Source organism: Leopardus geoffroyi, chromosome C3, assembly GCF_018350155.1.
Source record: "Leopardus geoffroyi isolate Oge1 chromosome C3, O.geoffroyi_Oge1_pat1.0, whole genome shotgun sequence".
NCBI lineage: Eukaryota > Metazoa > Chordata > Mammalia > Carnivora > Felidae > Leopardus > Leopardus geoffroyi.
The window spans coordinates 24,998,869-25,021,667 of NC_059338.1; the positions used below are offsets into that span (position 1 = coordinate 24,998,869).

General features: G+C 45.8%; 1 protein-coding gene across 10 annotated transcripts in view; it reads right to left on the reverse strand.

The window, feature by feature from the left end:
• SRGAP2 (SLIT-ROBO Rho GTPase activating protein 2) overlaps nucleotides 1-22,799 on the reverse strand; it is a 232,933-nt gene that overhangs the window by 48,630 nt on the left and 161,504 nt on the right. For 6 of the 10 annotated variants that reach the window (XM_045456176.1, XM_045456174.1, XM_045456179.1 and 3 more), the window contains exons 6-10: nucleotides 21,346-21,561; nucleotides 20,588-20,716; nucleotides 12,128-12,352; nucleotides 8,409-8,510; nucleotides 7,203-7,400 (exon numbers count right to left, since the gene is read on the reverse strand). In XM_045456176.1, coding sequence (XP_045312132.1) covers nucleotides 7,203-7,400; nucleotides 8,409-8,510; nucleotides 12,128-12,352; nucleotides 20,588-20,716; nucleotides 21,346-21,561 — 870 coding nt within the window. The remainder of the gene's footprint in view (nucleotides 1-7,202; nucleotides 7,401-8,408; nucleotides 8,511-12,127; nucleotides 12,353-20,587; nucleotides 20,717-21,345; nucleotides 21,562-22,799) is intronic. The other 4 variants (XM_045456177.1, XM_045456175.1, XM_045456181.1 and 1 more) reach the window with 1 other exon arrangement.

Sequence of the window (22,799 nt, forward strand, 5' to 3'; positions counted from 1 at the left end):
TCAGAGGTCACAATCCAAGCCCCCAAGTGTGCCCCTCCTCTCTAAATGAAGTATAAAACAAACAAAAACAAACCCTATACCAAATCATTTCTGTTGCTTCACCCATGACCTGTTTCCTCAGCTCCTTTGTGCCTTTGCACGAGAACATGTGCACGAGAACAGACTCCCTTGTCACCTTCCCCTTTCCATCTGTTCCAGCTGTCAGCTCACCTGCTGTCAGTCTTCCCTGGGTGATAGCCTAATCCCCAAGCAGTGCCTAACTGTGAGGCTGGGAACAGGACTGCAGGGCCCAGAGGTGAAGAACCTTCAGGAAACAGCCAATGCTAACATCTGAACCCTCAAACGCCCCTCTTTGGAAGGTTATCCCAGGAGACTCTCAAGGTTTCCTAATGAGGAAAAATTCCCCAAGAATTGTAACCCTTAAAACAAGCCCAGACTGCCCAGAAAACAGCCAAAATTCTCAAGGAGATGGATGCACTTTCCTCTCACTCTTATTTCTACTTATGATTTTGGAAATCATTTTCTCACTCATGTCACAGTCTGAGAGTTAACTCTGGTTGTCACTGGGTGAATCATTAAAACAAATAACAATCTGATAAAGCCATATGATGGATTACCTCTTCAGGTTCCATGAAATCCTGCAGGATCAAAAACTATGTTGAGGTTGACCTGCATCCCTAATGGTGGAAATGACGGTTGGAAGTTTTCCATCTGGCTAAGCCGGGGATGGCAGAGTAAAGTCATCCCAGAGTTCACGGACACGTTATTTGTCACCTCCCTGTCCCCCACGTTAGTTAGCACTCGTCTGTATGGAACAGAAGCTGGGAGAAATAATCTGTACTTGCTGGCAGAAGACTTCAGTTGCTGACCGGACACACAGAGAAAGGAGCCAAGGCAGCTGAAGGCAAGGAAGGCATAAGCGCCTTTTTTTTTTTTTCTTTTAAGTTTATTTATTTATTTAGAGAGACACAGAGGCAGCGTGAATGGCGGAGGGGCAGAGAGAGAGGGAGAAGAGAGAGAATCCCAAGCAGGCTCTGAACCATCAGCACAGAGCCCAATGTGGGGCTCGAACTCATGAAACCATGAGATCATGACCTGAGCTGAAACCAAGAGTCCGATGCTTAACCACCAGACTGAACCACCCAGGTGCCCCAGGCGTAAGTGGCTTTTTGATGACTTCTGGAGACCAGAAGTCCACGAAAAAAACTGTTATGCATAATCTCAAAATCCCTTCTTTGGACAATAAGGGTCACTTTCCTTATTTAAAGTATGTTCCAACACAGGTAATTCATTTCTTTCACTCCTTCCCCTGCACCTTGCTCCCCTCCCCAAATATCCGAAAGTAAAGTCACTAACCTTCAATTTTCATTGATGGAGGAGAAAAGAAAGGGCAGGGTTCTCTTCTAGACCACCAAAATGAAACCAAGTTCCCAATACACAGTTCGACCAGAGCCATTACCCTCCCTCCAAATTTTACATTCAATATCATAAAAACTAAGAATTTCTTCAAAAAGTAGGAAGGGAGGCAAACAGTCTTTTGGGTGGTTTGGTTTTATTTGCCACTGTGAGCCTTCAATTCAGTTTTTATGGTCTCATTAATTTATTTCTTAATAATTCCTAACTGGTTATTACCGGTCAGCGATGAGTTTTATTTACTGAAAAGTATTAATGTAACAGTTTTTCTTTCTGAGCCCTTCCTCCCTGACAGACATTTTTGTCGTAGTAAAATGAAAGAGTCTGAGTTGGGATATTGTTGTCCTACTGCTTACCTTGGGCAAGTCACTTAACCCCCAGTGTCTTAGTTTCCCCATCTGAAAAACGGGGATAATAATTTATTTTTTCCCAAGGTTGTTTGAAGATGAAATAGGAAAACAAGCATGCCCGTGATTATTAGCATATGGTCCAGCCAACCAGCCAGCAGTCAACAGTATTCCTTGTACCTGACTCACCTGCTCAGATAACCTAAAAACAGTCCTCCCTCAACTTCTTTGCTTTGTGCTAATCCATAAGACAACTGGTTTCTGGCCTTAAAAAAACAAAAAAACAAACAAACAAACAAAAAAAAACAGGAAAGGAAAAAGAAAGAAAGAGGCACTAGAATGCTTTTCAAATTTAACTTAAAATACCTCTTCCCCTTAATACGATGGCAGTATAGAACTCACGGACCTTGTTATGCCTTGGATTTAATCTGTGTGAAGTGTCCACCTGCTGCAAAGGAGTGGGGTGGGTGGGAAGAATGAACTGTGTCTACCCAGCCCCGTGCACAGAGACACACAAATGTCATTGTGGGGTGGCTGCCTCCCCACCATCCAGGCACACTGACATTTCTCTCCTCTTGTCAATTTTTAAAGCAGGAAACGGCTGTCAGACAGAATATGTAACACAGCAAACCTGTAAACGGGAGCACATCTCCCACTTTAATTGACAGGGCAGGAGCTAAGTAGGTACCGACTTAGCACGCATTTCCTGAGTGCCTGCAGGAGAATATCAAGATCAAAAAGGATCTTCGGGGCACCTGGGTGGCTCGGTTGACTAAGTGTCCGACTCCTGATACTGGTTCAGATCCTGATCACAGTCGTGAGATCGAGACCCGTGTCAGGCTCTGTGCTGACAGTGTGAAACCTGCTTGGGATTCTCTCCTCCTCTCTGCCCCTTCCCTGCTCTCATGTGCTCTCTCTCAAAAGTAAATAAATAAACATTAAAAAAAAAAAAGATCAAAAAAGATCTTGGACCACATCAAATCTAGGGGTCTAGATGGCCAAGGTGCATCTCCTCTCCTACTACCTTACCAACTCTGTCCCCAAGAATTCAGGCAGTCTATCTTTGTTCATTTTATCAGCCGTGAACTTTAACTCCTTCTTTACTCCATCCCCTACACCAAAACCCCATACTCCAACCCCCGTACAAGGAAATACTTAGGAGAAATGCCAGCCTTATAGGCTTTGACAGTCCTCAGCTAAACAGAGAGCATCACGACCCACGAGAATTGGCAGGGAATTGGTTAGATAAATGATGGCACATCCATTCATATAATGGAATTCTGTGTAGCAATTAAAAAAGGAGGCAGGGGTGCCTGGGTGGTTCAGTCAGTTAAGGGGCTGACTCTTCATAAGATCATGTTTGTGAGTTCGAGCCCCGCAAAGGGCTCTGTGCTGACAGCGGGGAGCCTGCTTGGGATTCTCTGTCTCCCCTCTCTCTGTACCTCCCCACTTGTGCTTTCTCTCTCTCTCTCAAAAATAAATAAGCATTAAAAAATAAATACATAAAAAATTAAAAAGGAGGCAGATGTCTTTGGACTAATATGAAAAGAATATCCAAAAGAAACAAAAATTAAGTGAAAAAAGGAAAGTGAAGAACAGTATGAGTGGTATACTTCCTTTTTAAAAAATGTTTACTTATTTATTTTGAGATGAGGGGGAGGGGCAAAAAGAGGGAGAAAGAGAATCCCAAGCAGGCTCCTCCCTGTCAGCGCAGACCCAGACGTGGGACTCAATCCCACGAACCATGAGATCATAAGATCATGACCTGAGCTGATATCAAGAGTTGGATGCTTAACCATCTGAGCCACGGCACCCCAAGTGATATAGTACCTCTTTCTGTATTCTCCTTATTTGATCTCATGGCATTTCTTTCTTTAAAAAAATATTTTTAATGTTTATTTATTTTTGACAGAGAGAGTGAGCAGGGGAGGGGTAGGAAGAAGGGACAGAGGACCCGAAGCAGGCTTTGTGCTGACAGCAGACAGCCCAATGTGGGGCTCAAACCCAAGAACCATGAGATCATGACCTGAGCCGAAGTCGGAGGCTTAACCAACTGAGCCACCCAGGCACCCTGATTTCATGATATTTCTAATGTAATTTTATTGTATTAAAGGATACGTCAATTGTTGCCTATGCATAGGCTACCTCTGGAAGGACACAGAAGAAACTGGTTTCAATCACTGGCAGAGGAGAGAGGAAGTGAGGGTCAGAGATGGGTAGACGCTTGACTTTTTCTGTATGCTCTTTTGAATTCTTTGCATTTTAAATTAAAAAAAAAATTTTAACAACCCCTGTAAAAAAAAGGAATGAGATAAAAAGTTGACGTTGCTGGATTGTGTGTTATGAAAGATGAGTGACACAAACCCAAGCAGATCAGGAAACATGGCTTCACTCAGAGCAAAAGAGGGGATAAAGCTGCTGGGATGTTTCTGAGCCTTTCCTTCACCTCAGCTCTTCAGCAGAGAGTAGAGAAGAAAGCCAGAGGCCTGAGGCCAGGTGACCAGAGTTCTAGTTTTAGCCCTTGCTGAGTCCCTTGGAACAGCTACCCAATTTCTCTGCATTTGGGTTCTTTCTTTTAATCTTTCAGCTGAGAAGGTTTTCGTTAGATGTTTTCTAAAAATCACTTCAAGCTTTTCTACTCCGTGCTTATTTTCTTGGGACTCCTGCAAACAGCTGACCTTTATAGGACGTGCTACAAACTTCCAATTGATGTCATCTGGGCAGATCAATCTGATGACAGCTGAGAATGGCCCCATAGCAGCCCCCCGACTTTCCAAAAGAAGGGAGCTTCTAGAATGTGTTCCTCTGATGTTTTCCAAAGGTCCAGAGAAAACCAGGGGCAACGTTTGTGAAGGCAAGACACTAGGAAACGCCTGTCTGCGGGCTTTGTACGGTTTGGCAAGTGCAGGCAGCCACGCTGATACGCACCCCCTTTATTAAATGTCCATTTCACCACCCCCCAAAAAGCCTTGTTATCATGAAATGAATTACTTGATGCATTCCAAGTCCCAGTCACAAAAATGCTGAACTCTCTTGTAAATCCATTATTACCCAAGCCTAGACAAAAAGTGTTTCTGTTAGCCAAGGAAATTGCACACAATTTTGGTAAGTAGCGCTCTGGCCACAAAAGACGGGAAGTGGGCTAGGGGACATCAAGGGCATTCAGACAGAGATGAATGGGTGGGCAAGGTTTGAGAGGCCACCTGTTTGACTATGGTTGTCCCTGCTCTTACTGAAGGTCAACTTTGAATACACATGTCATAGCTTCATTGAAAGCCAAAAACTAATTCTGACGGGCTCAAATACAGAGTTTTATGTCCCAAATTCCTTATTTAATAAAAAAAAAAAAAATGGAAATCTTCTGCATTGTAATGAAATTTGGTCATTAAGGAGTGTTATATCTAAGCAGTCCAGATAGACCAGCTAAACAATCCTATTATTAAAAGCCTCTAGAGTGTTCAACAACCTCCCGAGATAAGAAAGCTTGGGGTGGCAACACAGCCGTCATGATAGACAAGAAGTTCTCATCCTGTCCAGCCCAGGCTTCGTATGCCTTTATGCTTTGCACAGACTGCTCTCTCTCTCTCCCCAAGGAAGGCCATTCTCCTCTTGACTCCCTGCCCGGTTCACTCATCCCCCGAGATCAAGCACAAAAGTCACTTTGTGTGCAAGGTTTCCCCAACTCCATCCATCCTGGTTGCCATTCATGTATTTGTGCAGGTATGCGTTGCTAATTTCTTACTTTATTTTTTTGATTGCAGAAATCAATCTATTGTAACTGTTTGGAAACATATGAAATGAAAACGAAAGTTCTTCCTTCAGACGGCCAATCCTATCATCCCCCTCTTCACCTCCTACCCTCGGCCTTCCTGATGTTAGTTAGCACGGTGTCTGGCACATTGAAGATCCTTGATAAATCATCAAAGAGTAATCCAATAATGACTAATGAAGAAGTTAATAATGCTTGTGGGGATAATAAATATTCAACATTTATGGAGCATTAGCTAAATATTTTACAAAAATGAATGAATGAGCCAAAGCATTGTTCCATTACGTCCCTATGTAGATTTTAGTATTTTACTCATAAATATATTTAAAGAATGTTATGATGAAATGAATTAGAAAAATATTAATCACTTGCTAAATGAAAGCAGATTGTAAAACAATATGCACAGCAGTATCCCCTTTTTTGTAATAAATTATAAATATATACTCACATATATGTTTCTTGTCCAGAGAAAAAAACAGGAAAGGAATATATCCTAATACTGTCATCTCAAGGTAGTACGACTATGGATGATTTTTATTTGCTCTTTTTTGTTTCTATATTTATATCTTAACCATGCTTTGCTTCGTATAACAAGAAAAAAGTTATTTTAAAAGAACAATACTGTTCAATCACTCCTTTTCAACAGCCTTTTCCAGGATTTAAAAAAAAAAAAATCAAAAGAATTCTTAGTTTAACTAAGTAAAAAAACATTTCTTTTTTTAGAAAAGATAGCAAATCACTAGTGTTCTTAATGGAGAAAGGGCAGTGTTCAAAGAAGAATTAAACAAATTGTTCCAGTTGGAGGAAAAATTCAATTTACTGCATGCAGACTGTGTTTCTTGACTGAAAAACAAGTTAATTCCTCTCATTCAGAATCAGTATGCATATTCACTGGCTACATTTCATCTCACATCTGCAAATTTAATTTCTCCTTTCTTGGTTGTCAGAAGATTAGAAAATAAATTTTAGCTCAGGCAATGAATCCTACTTGGCAAGCTCAAAATAACTTAATTATTAAAAAGCAGCACCAAAGACCAGCCAGCAACCTTCCAAAGGGCTGTTAACACTACTTAAGGGAAATAGGGTCTATTTGTCTTAAAGAAGACTGGGGGATATAACAAATAATAAAATAACAATGTTTTGAAATTCCCTGCAAACCAACAATGCTGCACATGACCTGTCCTTCTGAATTTTAGCCATCATTATGAAAGATAATTTCCCATCAACAAAAATTATAAAATAAGGTCATCGCACCACCTACAAGAGATTATAGGCTTAAAAAAAACAAAACAAAACAAGATATGTGCTGGCCAGAATATTTGGATGTAGTCCCCAAGAACCAAGAAATGAAGTCCTCCTTTTGTGACACTCTATAGCTGAGAAGGAAACTTTCCAACAGAAGCCTACCAGCTGCTTTAAAAATTCTTTAAAAAAATAATCTTCCTGATGGTGTACTTGGGAGCACCTTTCTCTTGGGGAGGAGGGGAGGTGTCCCTGTTAGACACATTCAACTTGTAGATATCTGTGTCTTTAAGTGTAGGAATGGTCTCTGAATATGCCCACATCCAAATCAAGATATTCAAAGACTACCCTTTCAACACCTGACAGGGACTCTGGGTTCCGAGTCCCCCCGTGAGCTGCAGGGGATCCTCAAGAGCCATTGACCCCCTCACCGTGAAATAGAACTGCTCGGTCTCTTGCTGGTTGGCTCTCCTTTTAGCGATGCTGGGCTTGCTCATGAAGGTTTCTGAGACCGTGGACTTGACGGATTCCATAGAGTTGCTGTACTGGAAGCAGTCAGACACATCAAAATCCTCGACGGTCACAATGTCCTGGATGGTCTGCAGAGTGGCCTCCATTGTCTTCTTTACCTGCCGCGACAAGGGGCAACGTACTGCATGAGGGGCAGGTTGTGGAAGAGCAGGTAATGGGGGAGTCTGGAGCTGTGGGAGGGGTGGCTGGAGGGTACAGGGGCTGCCGTCGGGAGGTGCAGCCCCATTTCCCACCCGATAGCGCTGAGTGAGTGAGAGCCATTGCACGGAATTGGCTATACAGTGCTCCTCTCTCGGGTGAGGACCTAAAAACCACCGCCCCGTTCATGCTATGTATTTGACCCAACTCTTTTGGTGAATGTTTGCTTTTTAAATTTAATATTAGCTCTTGGCTATAATGGAAGTGCTACTGGAGAGAATAAAACAAACCCAAACCAACCCCATGATGTAAAGAGCTAGTTAAGATATGAGACGGGCCTGGTCCTGCAACGCCCCAGGTTCTGTTTCAACAAATCAGTGAATTTGTTTCCCCATTTGCCAAGGAAGTGACCCATCCCCAGTCCTTCCTGATCTTCCTGACTGACTGAGATGCCAGGTAAGAAGTCACGAGAGCACAAAAGAAAGAAGCTGGATAATTAATCCCGCTATGCTTTTGAACTAGCTGTTGAAAGCAAGTACTCTTGGCCCAGAAGAAAGTCCCCCTTTTCAAAGACGATGGAGATGTTTTAAGTGTTAAAGTCAAAGGCCTCTGTTTGTTTGAAAATGCTGGAAAAAGCCAGGCATGAGGGGGTGGTTTCAGAGACACAATATTGTTCACACAGCTGCCAAGTGCCATTTTGATTAAATGTGTAGAGGGGGAAAAAAAAAAGCATTTTGCAAAGCTCAAAATAGAGCTCAACCTTTGGCAATGCAAGAGCAACTTCCTGGAGTTCAAGGGCAGGATGTAGCAGGGGGGAAAATCCAAGGCTACATTTGGCTAGGAAATGTTTGTGGCAGCCCGGACATTCTCTGCATGCTCCTTCCACCTGCTCCCAGATGGGCAGCAAGAAAGAGGTTCAACAGGGAAACTCAGAGGGTGGCTCCAAGTCTCCTAAGCAGGAAACTCACCTCTTCGTTCTCAATCTTCAGGGTGGACAGACGAGACTGCAGTTGCTGGCATCTCTGTACCAGCTCGCTCTGGACAGGCTGCTGGGCACAGAGCTGGGAAGCCTGCCAAAAGAAAGCAATACCAGGTCAGGAAGAGGACACAATTCTTTTGGCGGTTCCAGAGTCCCATTACCGTTCATAAAAGTACTCATGTTCAAGCCGTAAGCCTCACGGTTTCTATGTTAAAACAAAAGCCAAAGGCAAAGTGTGTGGGCCTCCTCCAGGACCAAAGAGCACAAGGAGGGAATGAGGAGTGGGACCTGTTTGGAAAGATCAGGTCTCTCTGGGGCTTATCCCCCGGCTGGCGCTTGGCAGGGTCTGCAGCTCCACGGAAGCCGGCGTTAGGCCAGAGAAGAGCACCTCGGGCAGCCCCAGCTCCAGATGCACAATGCTCCGGCGGGAGGATTTCCTGTAGAAGTCCGAGTGGCCACCTCTCCGGCCCCTCCTTCATTCCCCTCCGTGCACCAGAGTGAAAGCAGGAGAGAAGTGGGTCAGGAGGCTAGCTTGCCGCTGTTGGCAGCCGGCATGTGTTTATAAATCTGGGCCACGCATGAGAGGTCTGACTCAACGAGAGAGCGCGTAAAGCCAGGAACAAGTCCCCAGGCTATGCTAGAGGGCCCCACAGGGCACAGAATCTGGTGGATCTCCATCCTTTTGCCCCAGGTTTGCCCCAGATCTGTGTGGGAAAGGAGTCTGCCCTTCCCTGAAGAACGACTGCCAATAAGCTTTTCCCTGCGTGAAAAGATGGTTGAGCCACTGTCTCCTGATGGGGGCATGGCTATGGCACGGGCATGAGGTCACCCACAGTCCCCAGGATGACAGATGAGGAACAGAAGGCTGGCAGATTAGGAGGCAGGACCCACGTGGAGGCAGCTCCTGTCACCTTGCCACCATGTGTCCCTTAGCCTCTTGTCTGCATAGAGACATCTGGATAGAACTGGCCTCCTTCTTCCTCAGCAATGAGTGGGCACATTCACATGCCCACAGACCATTCTCTTGCTTAGAAGACAAAACCTCTCTTCAAATGGAGGGGGCTGAGACCTGACCTTTTCCTCCATTGGCTTTTAAGCTCCCAACTGACTTGACCTCCTCCCCCAGCTGAGGAGCTGGCCTGAGCCAGCTCTCAGATCTGAAGAGAGCTGACTTCACTCTGGCTCTTGGATAAGCAGACACAATGGAGAAAGCTCAGTGGCCAGGATGGGTTAGAGCCAAGAGTGAAACTCTCTGGCTGCCTGATGTCACTGGTCAGGCATCCAGAGCCCCACAAGCCTGTGGGGGCACCAAGAGTAGAGCCAAGCACCTCCTCCCGGTACATCTGAGAGTGCTTGGCATCCACTCATGTGCTGACTGCCCCAGAACACCAGTCAGTGCGAGGCCTTGGCCAGTTTCAGGACTTCCGGTCAAAATGCCACCCGAACCTTGGCCTTAGTTCAAGGACTTCCAGGCAGCTCCCTCTTATTGCCTCCACAGTCTACAGACAGCCCACACTGGTGGGGAGAGACCGGCTGTGGGGACCCAGAACAACTCGCCTTCTCATCTCTTTTTATTTTCTACTCCTCTGAAGGCTAGGCTGGAATGCAGAACCTCTGCAAGATTGAGGGCTGACCCTGGCCCCTGCCTAGCTCAGCCACTGAGCAGCTGTATCACACAAAGAGAGGACCCAGACAGAAGAATGGACTGTTGATTTTTAAAGTCACCCAGACCTAGCAGAAGGACTCGTGGAGGGAAACCTACCTCTGCGTCTGTGCCTTTAAGAAGCAGCAGGGCTGCTGATGCATGCTTTGGCAGAGGTCCCCTACCGGGGTGCAAGGTAATGCACTCCAGCTGTGCTCTAGAGCATGAAACTAAGGCACTGACAGGGCTACGAGGGGGCCCGAGCACCCAGCATTTGGAGTCTCCCTTTATGGAGACAAGCTGTTTGGCTCAGAAGGGAACTCAGTCAACACCAGGAAATGTATCACTCCACTCAGCCGGTCCCCAAGTTCCACTGATTCTTGGGATGGAATCTCAGTGGCAGCTGGAGAAGGGGACTGGAAGACGGATGGACCAGCAGCCAGGGCAGGTGAGGAATGGGGCTTCCTCGGGCTTGGTGACACCCCTTTCCCCCACTCTGACTGCACACGCTGCCAGCTCACTTTCCCATCTGTTCAGACACTGACATTTCCTAAGTCACAGAAATGGAAACAAACTGTACATGGTTTGGTTTTCCCCAAGGAGAGGAAAGAAATCATCTCCACATTTTTGTCTTCAGGATAGAAATATCCCCCTCTCCACTGTGGCCTACTGATGACAGCGAATCTTCTGGTTACACTGCAACAGTTGTCATTCTGGAGCAGGGTTTTCTAAAAAGCATCTGGATACTAATCCTGAAGGAAACACCATATTCCCTTGTTGACATTGTTGTTTTTTAGTCATTTAGGATCCATTCCTCCTTCTTCTGGTAACTTTGGCCTGACTCTCCTCTGGAGGAACATCCCACCCCACAACTCAGGTCAGGGACTTTGGATGGGGCTCTCCCCAACTCAGGAATGGAGCATGTGATGTAGGCATAAGCCAGTCAGTCACCTGAAGATACACAGTCACAATAATTGGCTCAGGGATAAATACATCAGCCAATCAAAATGATGGGGAACTTTGTGGGGGCTTCTAGAAGGGAAGCAGATAGTCTTTCCACTGGATTTGGATCTATTTGGATCTTGGAGCAGGCTGGAAATACAGACACCTTGCCCTCATGGGAGAAGAGTCTACCTGAGAATAGAATCTGTATAAAATGTGAAGCAGAGAGAAAAAAGCCCCTGAGTCTTGATAAATTCCCAATCTTAAATCCAAACATGCCTGAAGATCCATTTATTTCTATCACGTAAGCCTATACATCCTCCTTCTGCTTAACCCAGAGTTTAAGGGGTAGTTTCCACTGCAGGAATGGGGTTCACGCTCATTTGCATGCACAACCACCCCAAGTGGAACCAAAAGATTCAGAGTAATGAAAACCAAAGAGCTTCTCGTTCTTCTCACTTTATTGAGGCCCTTCTTGTTTTAGTCTTGGAGGTGAAAAGTTCAAAGCAGGGCCCCCATGTTTCTGTTCTTCTGCCTGGGCAGACAGCATCAGGCCTCTGGGATGACATCTTAGCTACTGTCTTGTCTGTAGGTACTCATTCTTTTTTGTTCAATACCCAAGCAAAACTACACCTTTCATTGCAATCTTCTAAAGCCAAGAGAGTAAGATCCTTCGGATCTCTGCCAAGTGACAAAAGATCACATCATTATTGCCCTGCTTAGCCCTTCCTCCCCATCAAAAGCCTTTAGTATCTGGCACCATCTCAGCTCTTCTCCCAGACTCATCATTTGGAAGCTTCCGCCAACAATTTCCCTCTCACCATACTCAACTGTCAGTTTTTAGAACACACCTGCTGTTTTTCACCTCCACGGATCCTGCTGGACCCTTTGGGTGCCCCTCCCTATGCACATTTTGAACTCTCTCTCCACTCACCAGACTGGAAGCTCCCCAAGGGCCCTAATCCCCAGCGTCTATGGTCAAGCCCGGCAGGCGCTCAGTAGCTCTTTGCCGAATAAGTGGAATGCTCCTCACCCACCTGACGGGAAGCCAGCCCCAGAATAACGTGGTCTTAGTCTAGTGAATCTGGACACAAGGGAGTGTGGTGATGGGATGAAGGCCTCACCATGTCCCCCATGTGGGGCTGGAACTCAAACTTCATAGGTGGGCAGAAGACATTGTTGTACATCTCCATGAGGCGCTGCTTGTCACTGGTGGCATCCAGGTTTTCTACGGCATTCTCGATGGCATCCAGACCCTCGTGCTTGGACTGCTCCAGATTCAGCTCAGCAGAGAGGAAGGTGCGTAGCGCCCGGTTCAGGCTAGCGTGGTAGCCTAAATCACAACACTGCTGTGGGACGGAGAAGGCACATGAGCAAACCGTGGACAGTCCCGAGGCTTGGGAGAAGGGGATGGTGGCCCCCATGGCAAATATGACCCTATCGATGAGACTGGCATTCTGGCTTCCAAGATCTGGGTGAGATTTATGGTTTTAGCTGCCAGTCCAATGGTAAACACGCCTCAGAGGACTGCAGGGTGGTCAGAAGGATAGGATAGGATGAGATTATTTAATCATGTGCTGCGCACGGCTGGCTACTCAGTAAACACGAGAAGAGCTGAGAGTTAAAGGGAATCCTCTTCCATTTTAGGATTTCTCTGGGGATACCATTATAACAAAACTCCACAACAAAAATATTGCCTTCCTCTCCCTGAAGGTCACTGTGGTCAAGTCACTACACATGAACCAAGCCAGGCCATTTCGGCATTCAAGGTTCACAAATCCCAAGTGTTGCAAGAGCAGGTCATTTACGGAAACTCTGAACTCTCGGGGGCAAATAAAAGAATGGGGGGCAGACTCTGTCGGTTATCACCCCCACCAACGCCCATTCTAAGATGGGCCTCAGCTGCAGCCTCGGATTTCTGCACTAAAGCTCCTGCCCAACAGAAATAATATTTATAAGACCAAAAATTTCTTTTTTCTTTTCTAAGTTTATTTTGAGAGAGAGAGAGAGAAAGCACGAGTTGGGGAGGAGCACACAGAGACTGAAAGAGAGAATCCCAAGGAGGCTACCTACTGTAGCACAGAGCCAGACATGGGGCTCAAACCCATGAACCGTGAGATCATGACCTAAGCCGAAATCAAGAAGCAGATGCTTAATCGACTAAGCCACCCAGGAGTTCCAAGACCAATAATTTCTAAGCATAAGTCTTCCTGGGAAAACTCAGATCATGTGAAGGATTCTGATTTTCTAGGGTAAAATGGGAGGAAAAAATGGTATGAGAGAGGCAATATTAAAAAAAAAACAAAAACCAACACTGGACAGGAAGTCAAGCAACCTTGGCAAAGCCACTCCCCAACCCTTAACATGTTTCCTTGGCTGTAAAAGGAACAGATTTGGCCAGGCCAGTGGTTTTTAAGCTGCACACCACAGCTGTAAGGTTCTATGCCACTGCTCAGGCTGCCCCTGAGAAGGGGATAATAGGGCAGCAAATAGTACAACTGGGAGCCTCCCATCTCTGGTTCAGCCAAACCAGCTTTGCTCTTTTATCTGCCTAATATACTGGGATGAGGCCTAGTTTGAAGAAAGAATTCTGCTAGAGACAAAGTCTGAAAATACCTGGACTGATTATAATCCCTAAGGCCCTCTTCAGCAATGGCATTCTGTAACTCTATGACAATATTCCCCATCCCTCCCAAAGGACCCAGAGATCCAAATTCCTTGGCCATCCATTATCCCCTCGATTGCTTAAGCAGCTCTGAGATCCAGAACCTGAGAAGAAACATGAGAGAAGAATCCAGGGATAGAGTAAGACCATCTGCCTGACTGCTGTTTCATTCCACGGGCAGGCATCAAATGAACTTCACCTAGCTTTTCCCCTCATCACGTTCACATTGGGAGCAGCCACGATTGGGGAATAAAAAGCATGTGACGGCCCTCCTCCTCCTCGTATCTGACGAGGAGCTTAGCAATAGAGAGCCTGTTGGGCTAGGCTCTGGGTCAGTGCCAACAGGCTCTAGCAGGTGCCTGGCTGCAGCGGAAGAACAACAGTGACAGCTTAACTAAAGGCGGAGGATGGAAACTCAGTTGGGAGGGAAAAGCAAATGGAAGCAAGACAAAGGCAGCTGATTGGCAGACTTCACGTGCAGGGGCCCTTCCTCCTCTGAAAGAGGCTGCTCGTCTACCCAGGCTGCCCTTGAACTTGTAAACCTTCCTGACTAGCTCTGTGCAGATGCCGATGATGAACTGGATGCCTGTAAATCTATGAGCAGAAGTAACACTGCCCCCAGGGCTGAGCCAGTGGGGAGCTTTGTTGTTATTTAAAAAAAAATTTTTTTTTAATGTTTATTTATTTTTGACAGAGAGAGAGAAAGACAGAGCATGAGCGGGGGAGGGGCAGAGAGAGAGGGAGACACAGAATCGGAAGCAGGCTCCAGGCTCTGAGCCGTCAGCACAGAGCCCGACATGGGGCTCGAACCCACAGACCACGAGATCATGACCTGAGCCGAAGTTGGACACTCAACCGACTGAGCCACCCAGGCGCCCCTCCAGTGGGGAGCTTTGTATACAGAAGAGAATTAGGGGGAGGCAGGGCACCCCTCATAGCCTTTACATATTTCTGGTCACCCCACTTTCCTCTCCATTTTCTCTACCTTTGCCTTGATTCATACCCTTATCTTATACCAGTGCTGTCTGCTTCACTGTCATCAAACGTGGCTTTTGTTATGCCACTCCCCTGCTGAAGAATAAAAGCTACACAAGCTTTTATTTTTTCTAAAGTGAAGTCCACCTTCCTTAATTTGGAAATTTAAAAATGCCTCTATTTTACTAAGTATGCTTACTGTATACCAGATGTGTCCCAAGTGTTTTATGTGCATTCTACATCTTAATCCTAATAACCCCGACGAGGTTGGTATTATCTTAATTTCCCAGGCTAGACAGGTGATGCTCAGCGAAGTTAAGCAAGGCCAATGGCCAGCACAAATGGCAATCTGTCTTCAGTCTGACCATCAACATCACCTCCCTCTATTTTCTTGCTTTTCTTTCTTCTGCTCTAACCAATGACATACTCCCACTTAGGGAAGAGGACTGGAAAACAGCAGGCCTCAAATCAGCTACGTGATGGCCAGCAAGCAATGTAGCCTCTCTCAGCCTCCAATGGGGACAACACCGGCCTTGTAGGTTGTTGTGAGGCTGATAACAGGCACTGCATTTACATGCATCTGGCACCACACAGCCACTTAAACATCAATCACCAAGATTCCCAAACCCCTGACCTCTGCCCTTTCCCCAGCATTTTCTCCCCTTGACATATTTCCCATTCTTCTCACTTGTTGGAAATGGACCCAGTCTTCAAGATCCAAATGAAATTCCCAGCCTCTGGGAAGCCAGCCAGCCCTGCAACCCTGGCATATATTGACCTTGGCCCCCACTCAGAACCACACTCATCTGCAGCCCTCACGTGACACAGAACACACTCCCTCACTCTGTGACTTGCCATCTCATATCACCCCAACCAGAAGGCAAGCCTCAAAGAGGGCCTGACCAGTGTCATTCCTTCTTTGTATCTCTTACCACGAAACCTTGTTCACAGTAGGCGTTTGATAAACAGCAGGTGACTGACTGATGCCGGGAGTACAGATTCTAGCCTTTCGGGAAATAATCCATTTAGGCTGAACACCCTACGTCAAGTGGGTAGATGTGGCCACTGAAGCCCATTGTTTTGCTCACTCTGTATGGCCTATGCAAGGCTGCCTGCTGCCTCATTTATGTAACTGTTCTATAGCTTCTCTGTGCCAGAGAGTGGGGGTCTGACTCACAGTGTGCCCTCTGGCTCCTCTATGCCTCCAGCCAAGCCAGGGAGATTTGGAATAGGTTTTCCAGAGCCTTGGCTATCCACAAATCTCCACAAGGGTGACAGCCAGAAACTGAGGCTTTAGCAAAGAAGCAATTTCTGGCAAGGTTAGGTAAACGAGATTTGAATATTTCATCTCTGTTCCTGGGAGAATAGAATAGTGAGTAGAGGCAGCACATTAGTTTTCTCACAATGGGGACAAAGTATGCTTTCGGTGGCTTCTGATGAGTTCTGTGGCCATGCCGAGCTCCCCTGGCCATTGCTGGGTTATATAAATGTTTGATGAAAACTCTCTCAGGGGAAATCAAATTTTTATAAGAATTTAATGATAGCCTATCCAGATGTGTGATGACTTGAGTTGACAGCTCATTAACCCTTTTCTAGTTCATGTCCTCACCCAGAGGCTCTAGAGAAGGCCTAGAAGAGAAACATGGGTGTTTCATAACAGCCTCTTCAAGGTCACACAGAAGAGAAAAATAAATGTCGTTTATAAGATTTCCTACTAAGAAAGCTGAGTTCTCTCGTGTCCAACTTGTGTCACAGATTCTCTACCCGTGTACTTAGCACTCACAACCCTCCGGCTTACGCATGAGGACAATGCCCTGTTCTTCATTCATCCATCTGCTCCTGGGTTGGGAAAGCCACAGGAGTACGGGGGAGGAAAGCCACATTCCCAGTGAGCCTACAGTTCTTAGACTGTAGGTCAGCTCAGAATGTCTTTTTGGCTTGAAGTCAAGGTTTTCCTGGTGTGTTTCAGATGCCTCGTGCGGACTTCTACAGTCTCAGTTGAAATCTTACTATATTATAAAACGAAGTCAAAGGCTAGTCCTTGTGTCAATGCACTAGCATCAACAAAAATAACTTCTTTTCACTTGTCCTCGATGCTTTCAGCACACATTGCACTTGCACACCACTAGGAAGGAGGCAGCATGGTGCACATGACACAGATGGCAATAGACTGGCTGGTGAGTCCTCCCATGTCTTAACGCAAGCTCTAGAAACTGTGAAGGTCAGAACATTAAGATACCCAGGCTCCCTACTCACGTCCTAACTGTTGGTTTACTGCCAAATCATCCTTTGGACCGTTTTTATTGCATGGATCGTCTAGAAAACTACCGAGGGGCGCCTGGTGGCTCAGTCAGTTGACATCCCACTCTTGATTTCGGCTCAGGTCATGATCCCAGGGTCGTGAGATCAAGCCCCGCGTCAGGCTCTGCACTGAGTGTGGAGCCTGCCTAAGATTCTCTCCCTCTCTCTCTGTCCCTAGCCCCAGCTCACACATGCTATAAGAAAGAAAGAAAGAAAGAAAGAAAGAAAGAAAGAAAGAACTACTAATAATATGTAATAGTAGGGATGACACTCAGAAACATCATGCTGGGCAAAAAAGGCCAGATACAAAAAGTATATACTGTAAAATCCCATCTTTGTGAAGTGTTACAGAAGGCAAAACTAATTTATGGTGAAAGAACTCAAAACAGTGGCTGCTCTGGGGTGAAGGACTAACTGGGAAGAGAAAAGAGGAACTTTTTGAGGTGATGGAAATATTCTATATCTTCACAGAGATGTAGGTTACAGGATGTTTGAATTTATCAGAACTCTTGAAACTATAACACTTAAGTTCAGGCACTGAATGTAAACTATGTCTTCAAACAGTATTAAAAGGCACAAAAAGGAAAAAAAAAATCGTGCCTTAGGAAATTACCTTCTTCCTCCTCTATTTCTTTCTTCCTTCAATGAATATACAATGTGTTCAGCTATATATTGAGCACACCTTGTATATGTTTATATGGTAAGGTATTTTCTTTAAAGTTTTTATTTACTTATTTAAGTAATCTCTACACCCAATGCGGGGCTTCAACTCACAACCCCAAGATCAAGAGCTGCATGCTCTTCCAACTGAGCCAGCCAGGTGCCCCGGTTTATATATTAAGGCAAAGAGACTTGTTTCCTGCCCTCAGGGAACTTATAGAGGAGACTAAGACACTTTCCTCTGCTCTTAGTGCAGTGACTCAAACTTTTTTTAACTTTCAACTCACAGTAAGAAATACATCTTATCCTGTCACACACACACACACACACACACACACACACACACCCTAACATAACAGCTTCACAAAATAAAAACTTAACCTTACTAGTATGATGTACCAAGATATTTTATTTTCCTTTCCTTTCCTTTCTATTCTAGTCTAGTCTAGTCTAGTCTAGTCTACGGCTAGTTCAACCCATAAAAGTGATTTCATGACTTCCCCTAATGGCTCATGGCCTACAGTTTGAAAACCACTGTCCTAGGTAAGCCCCCTGTGCTTAGTGTTGCAATAAGCCAGTTACATGGAAATTATTTCTTCGTATGTCTATGAATACCTCTAGGGCAAAAATTATTTTTGATGCTAAGCACATAGCCTCATTCCAAAGAAATATTTACTGAGCAGAATGTTATCAGCTTTACAAAAAAAAAAAAAAAAAAAAGAGTAATACATCTGTCCTCACCTTAGGCAAAAAACAAAAGCAAAACAAACAACAAACAAAACAAAACCAGAGCGCTTTACTGAGTGGCCCAGAATGCCACAGTAGCCTACACCCGCACCTTGGCTGAGCACTGAGGAGGCTGGTGGGGTTCTTTTTCATGAGACCCCATACCACATCCCAGGAAGACAGGCTCTTAACACACCTTTCTTCTTCTTCTTCTTCTTCTTCTTCTTCTTCTTCTTCTTGTTAAATGAGAAAAAGGTGCAAAGGAGCTTGCTACTTCGACTGATTTTAAAACACCTACTTACATCTGCTAGAGAGTCTATGGGCTGCAAAGCTCATGACTGACACAGCAGTACGGCCCTCTCTCCCCCTGAGGTCAGCATTTTGGTGAAAGGGGTGGGAAAGGTGCCCCGGGGGCCAAAGAAAGAGGAAAGGACAAACCAGAGGAAGAGGTGTGATGGACTGCATAGCCTGATTTTTTTTTTCACCAAACGCGAGATACATAGTAGAAATGCAGCATAAGAAAGGATTCTCTTCCTTGTGCTGAGAACAGGCATCTGCCCCAACAGAGAAGAGCCATTCCTCTCAGGAGAAGAAAGGATCTTGTTTAGGGCTCTGACCTCCGCTGAAGGACAGTGTTCAGATTGGCTTCAACAAGCAAAGAGAACAAAGCGGTGCCTGAGCAGGGATCAGGGCTCCACTTACCCAGGAAGACAATGACACTCAGGGCATTAAGAGGCTGAAATCTACTGCATCAAAAATCCTGGCTGAAGGAACGATTTTATTTATTTACTTATTTTTTTTTTAAGTTTATTTGTTTACTTTGAGAGAGACAGAACAGCCCGAGCGGGAGAGGGGCACAGAGAGAGGGAGGCTCTATGCTGTCAGCACAGAGCCTGACGCGGGGCTCAAACTCACAAAACTGCAAGATCATGATCTGAGCTGAAACCAAGAGTCAGATGCTTCCCTGAGTGAGCCACCCAGGAGCCCCTGAAGGAACTAATTTAGAAAAGTTCCCCAAGCATGTAAGGCCAAATTTAAGTACCAATGATCTAGTCTAGTTCTGTTTGCCAGAGAGAGGTCGGAGAGAGGGGAGCAAGGCAGAGTTCCAAAACAGTTCAGTGACAAGGCTGGGATGACCTGAATCTTAGACCAGACCCTACATGGTAAAATGTGGTAGGTCCATGCACCGAGAAACCACGTCAGGCGAACGAGTGTGCAGGGGGTGGCCAGAAGCTGGTAAAGCCCAGTGGCTGCCCGCTAACAGCTAGAGGCAAATATCAGGCCTCAGAAAGAAGGCCAGCCCCGTGTACCTGAAGGCCAGGAGGCTGGGCAGCTGACACTAAGCCAGCCGGCTCCAGGCCCTCCACTTTAAAGACTGGAGGGAAGGGTGTATTTATGCAGCTACGGTCAGGACTGGCTCGGGAACTGGGCCAGATGGGAGGCTGCGGGTGGGAGAGACTGCAAGACTCAACTACGAAGTGTGAGGAAAAGCAGCAGGAGAAACTGGCCAAGGCTGACCCATGAGGCCAAAGACACAAAGCGTATCCCTCGTGCCCGCCCCAAGCAAAACACACGCGCCTAGCTACCTACTGCTCTTGTCATCTTTGTATCACATATCAGAGAGAATGGGCCATATGTCAGGGGCATCTGGATGCCTTCCCGACCAGGACCCTCATCTGCAGTGTAACTGGGGGCAGGGAAGCCTCCTGAGCCCCAGATTCCTTATCTTCAAATTGGAGGTGGTAACACTGATCCAGAGGGCAATATGACCATCAAGTGAAATAGCAGTGGGAGACGTTAAGTGCCATCTAAATATAAGGCATGGCATTCGAACTCCTTAGCTCTTTCCACTCACTTCTATGTGCAAGTAGCTGATGTGAGACAGTATTCCCTGGAGACAGAAGTGCATTGCGGTTATGAGCATGAGTTGAGTAATCAGACCTAGGTACAAATTTTGCCTGTCACTTATTAGCTGACTCTGAGGAAGTCATCTAAACTCGGAATTTTAAACTGTAAAAGTGACACAAGAGTGCCTTCCTCCCAGGATTCTAGTAAGACCTGAAAAAGACAAAGTACAGAGGGCTTCACCTGGTACCTGGTACATGGCAAAACCCCTAACGGGCTGTGGCTACTATTTTCGTAATTCTTCTCCAAATGCTCCAAGATGCCGGGGCAACAGGACTGGGGAACGAACACATGACCAGTTCTCTAAAACCAGGAAAAAGGTGCCCTTGAGCCCCCAGCTTTAAGCACTTACATCAATAAGGTCAGACAGGTCATGGATATAGTACTTGAAGACAGATGCATTGGTTGCCTCCAGAGCCAGCAAGTATTCATTCCGGGCTTTAATGGCCTTCAACTTATTTTCTGTATACTTGGCTTGGCGCTGAAAAAAGAACAAAAGTTCAATTCTGCTTTTTTTTTTTTTTTTTTTTAAAAAGGGGAGATTGTTCTCTAAAAGATGAAAGGACAGTACATTCGAGAACCACAATTGTGCTGCTACTCCCTACGCGCTGTCTGCCTTAAATTGGGTTCTAATTCTGTTTAATGAGATTCGAGGGCATAATGTAGATCAATCCAGGAAAGGTTAATGAGGCTCCCTACTTTAGACACATGTCCCACTTTGGTTCTATCTGCAAATACCATCCTCTATCCTTGTACCACCGTCCAGAAGAAGGTGTCACTACCTCTGCCCCTGAATACGGGACACGTGAAGCCAAACCCTAGATGTGCAGTCCCTCTCCCAGGTTTGGGAAAGGTTTGGGAAAGGTTTCTATGGTTTCTTATGAATCTGCTACAGGTGAAGAACTAGGAGCCCTCCGCCCTGGGCCCAAGTTCTTCCAGTATCCAGAATTTCTTCCAGGGCAGACAGCAAGGACTGACTTTTGACTGTTAGGCCCTAAAGGAACCAGAGTTACCTTGTTCTGTTCTTCACGGCACCTACTGGAAAACTCCTATCGGTCCTGACTTCCACAGTGCTCGTCCGCAGCCCCTAAGCTGCTGAAGCACACGTACCTTCTCCTTCATTTTCTCAATCTTCTTCACCGAGCTCCTCCGGACATGCTTCTCCTCGATGCGGACGTTGGATGAGGAGTCAGGGGAGCGTGGGGTCTGCCGGTCTTCCTGCTTTACCGATTTTCCAATTTGCTTCTCCTCCTGCTTCTCTGCCTCCTTTAGTTTGCTCTGAGCACTGATGCTGTCGGCATTGTACATGTGATATGTCTTCATGACCTGCAAGACACCCCCCGCCCCCACCCCCAGAGGTCAAGCCAATGGGGTCAAGTTCTGCTTTACAGACTGACAGATTCAGATTCATGTCCCACATGAAGCAATACCCTCATACCCTTAAGGGAAAAATTCTTAAGTGTTCGGTTCAGCAAACATTGTATATTAAAGACCACTCCAAAGCACAGGAAAGCAGCACTTGAACTGAGCCAATATGTCTTATTATTAAAATGACTTCGCGTCTCCCATCATCTATTATTCACTTCTATTTATTAACACTTGTAATCATTACTCCTTTATATTGGCTAAGTAATTTGTATTGCTTAGCCGTCTCACAACACCAAGCACGCAGGAAACAGCACCACCGCTCAGATCCCTAGAGCAAAGCCCTTTCCCTGGCTGGTTAGGAACCCTGAAGAAGGCAGCACTGCCTGTGGAGTAGTCTGCTTTTTGGACATTTCAGATACAAAATACGGAAGGAGACAGGCTCCAAAAGCTCTTTCTCCTGCTCTAGCATTCTAGGGGTCAGTCTGGTTTGCTTCGTGAAGATCGAACGCCCTTTCTCACGGGAACCAGAACAGCAGCAGCAATAATAATGGCCGTTATCATTTACTGAGCGTTTAGTATACGTTTGGCTCTGTGCTGAGTGCTACACACCCGTCTTCTCATTTCATCCTTACAGCCACCCTGTGGTCTAGAAAACAACCCTAAGAAGACTATAGACCCACACAATAATTCAGGTAAGAGCCTAGAAGGAATAAAACCCACATCAGGTGAAACGAGAGCTGCCACAGGAAGGAATATATAAAAGGAGAGAAATATCGTTTTCAAATTCCCCGTCGAAGCAACCGTCTGGGAGTCCAATCTCTTTTCTTAATGAGGAGGCCAGGAAGCCTAGGACTTGTGTGTGTTTCCTCCCAAACATACTTCCAGCCACAAGGTGCCCACTCTTCCCTGCTGGAGCTCTCTGTTCCCACACAGGGGCCTCTAGCTCCTATCTAGGAATTAAAAGTGCTGATTGCAACTAAGCAAGCTGAAGTTCAAGAGTGCTGACATTTTGGTGCCGTGCGATTTCCTTGAGAGGGAGAAACAGAGTGTGGTAGCTGGGTGCACATGTGTGGGGGCAGGGGGTGCAGAGTGAACAACAGAGGAGAGTATGGGTATTATATTGATAATAACCTCTAGCACTTACTTATTGTACGTGGTGTGTGTCAGAGGCTTTATGCGTGTTTTCTCACTTAACC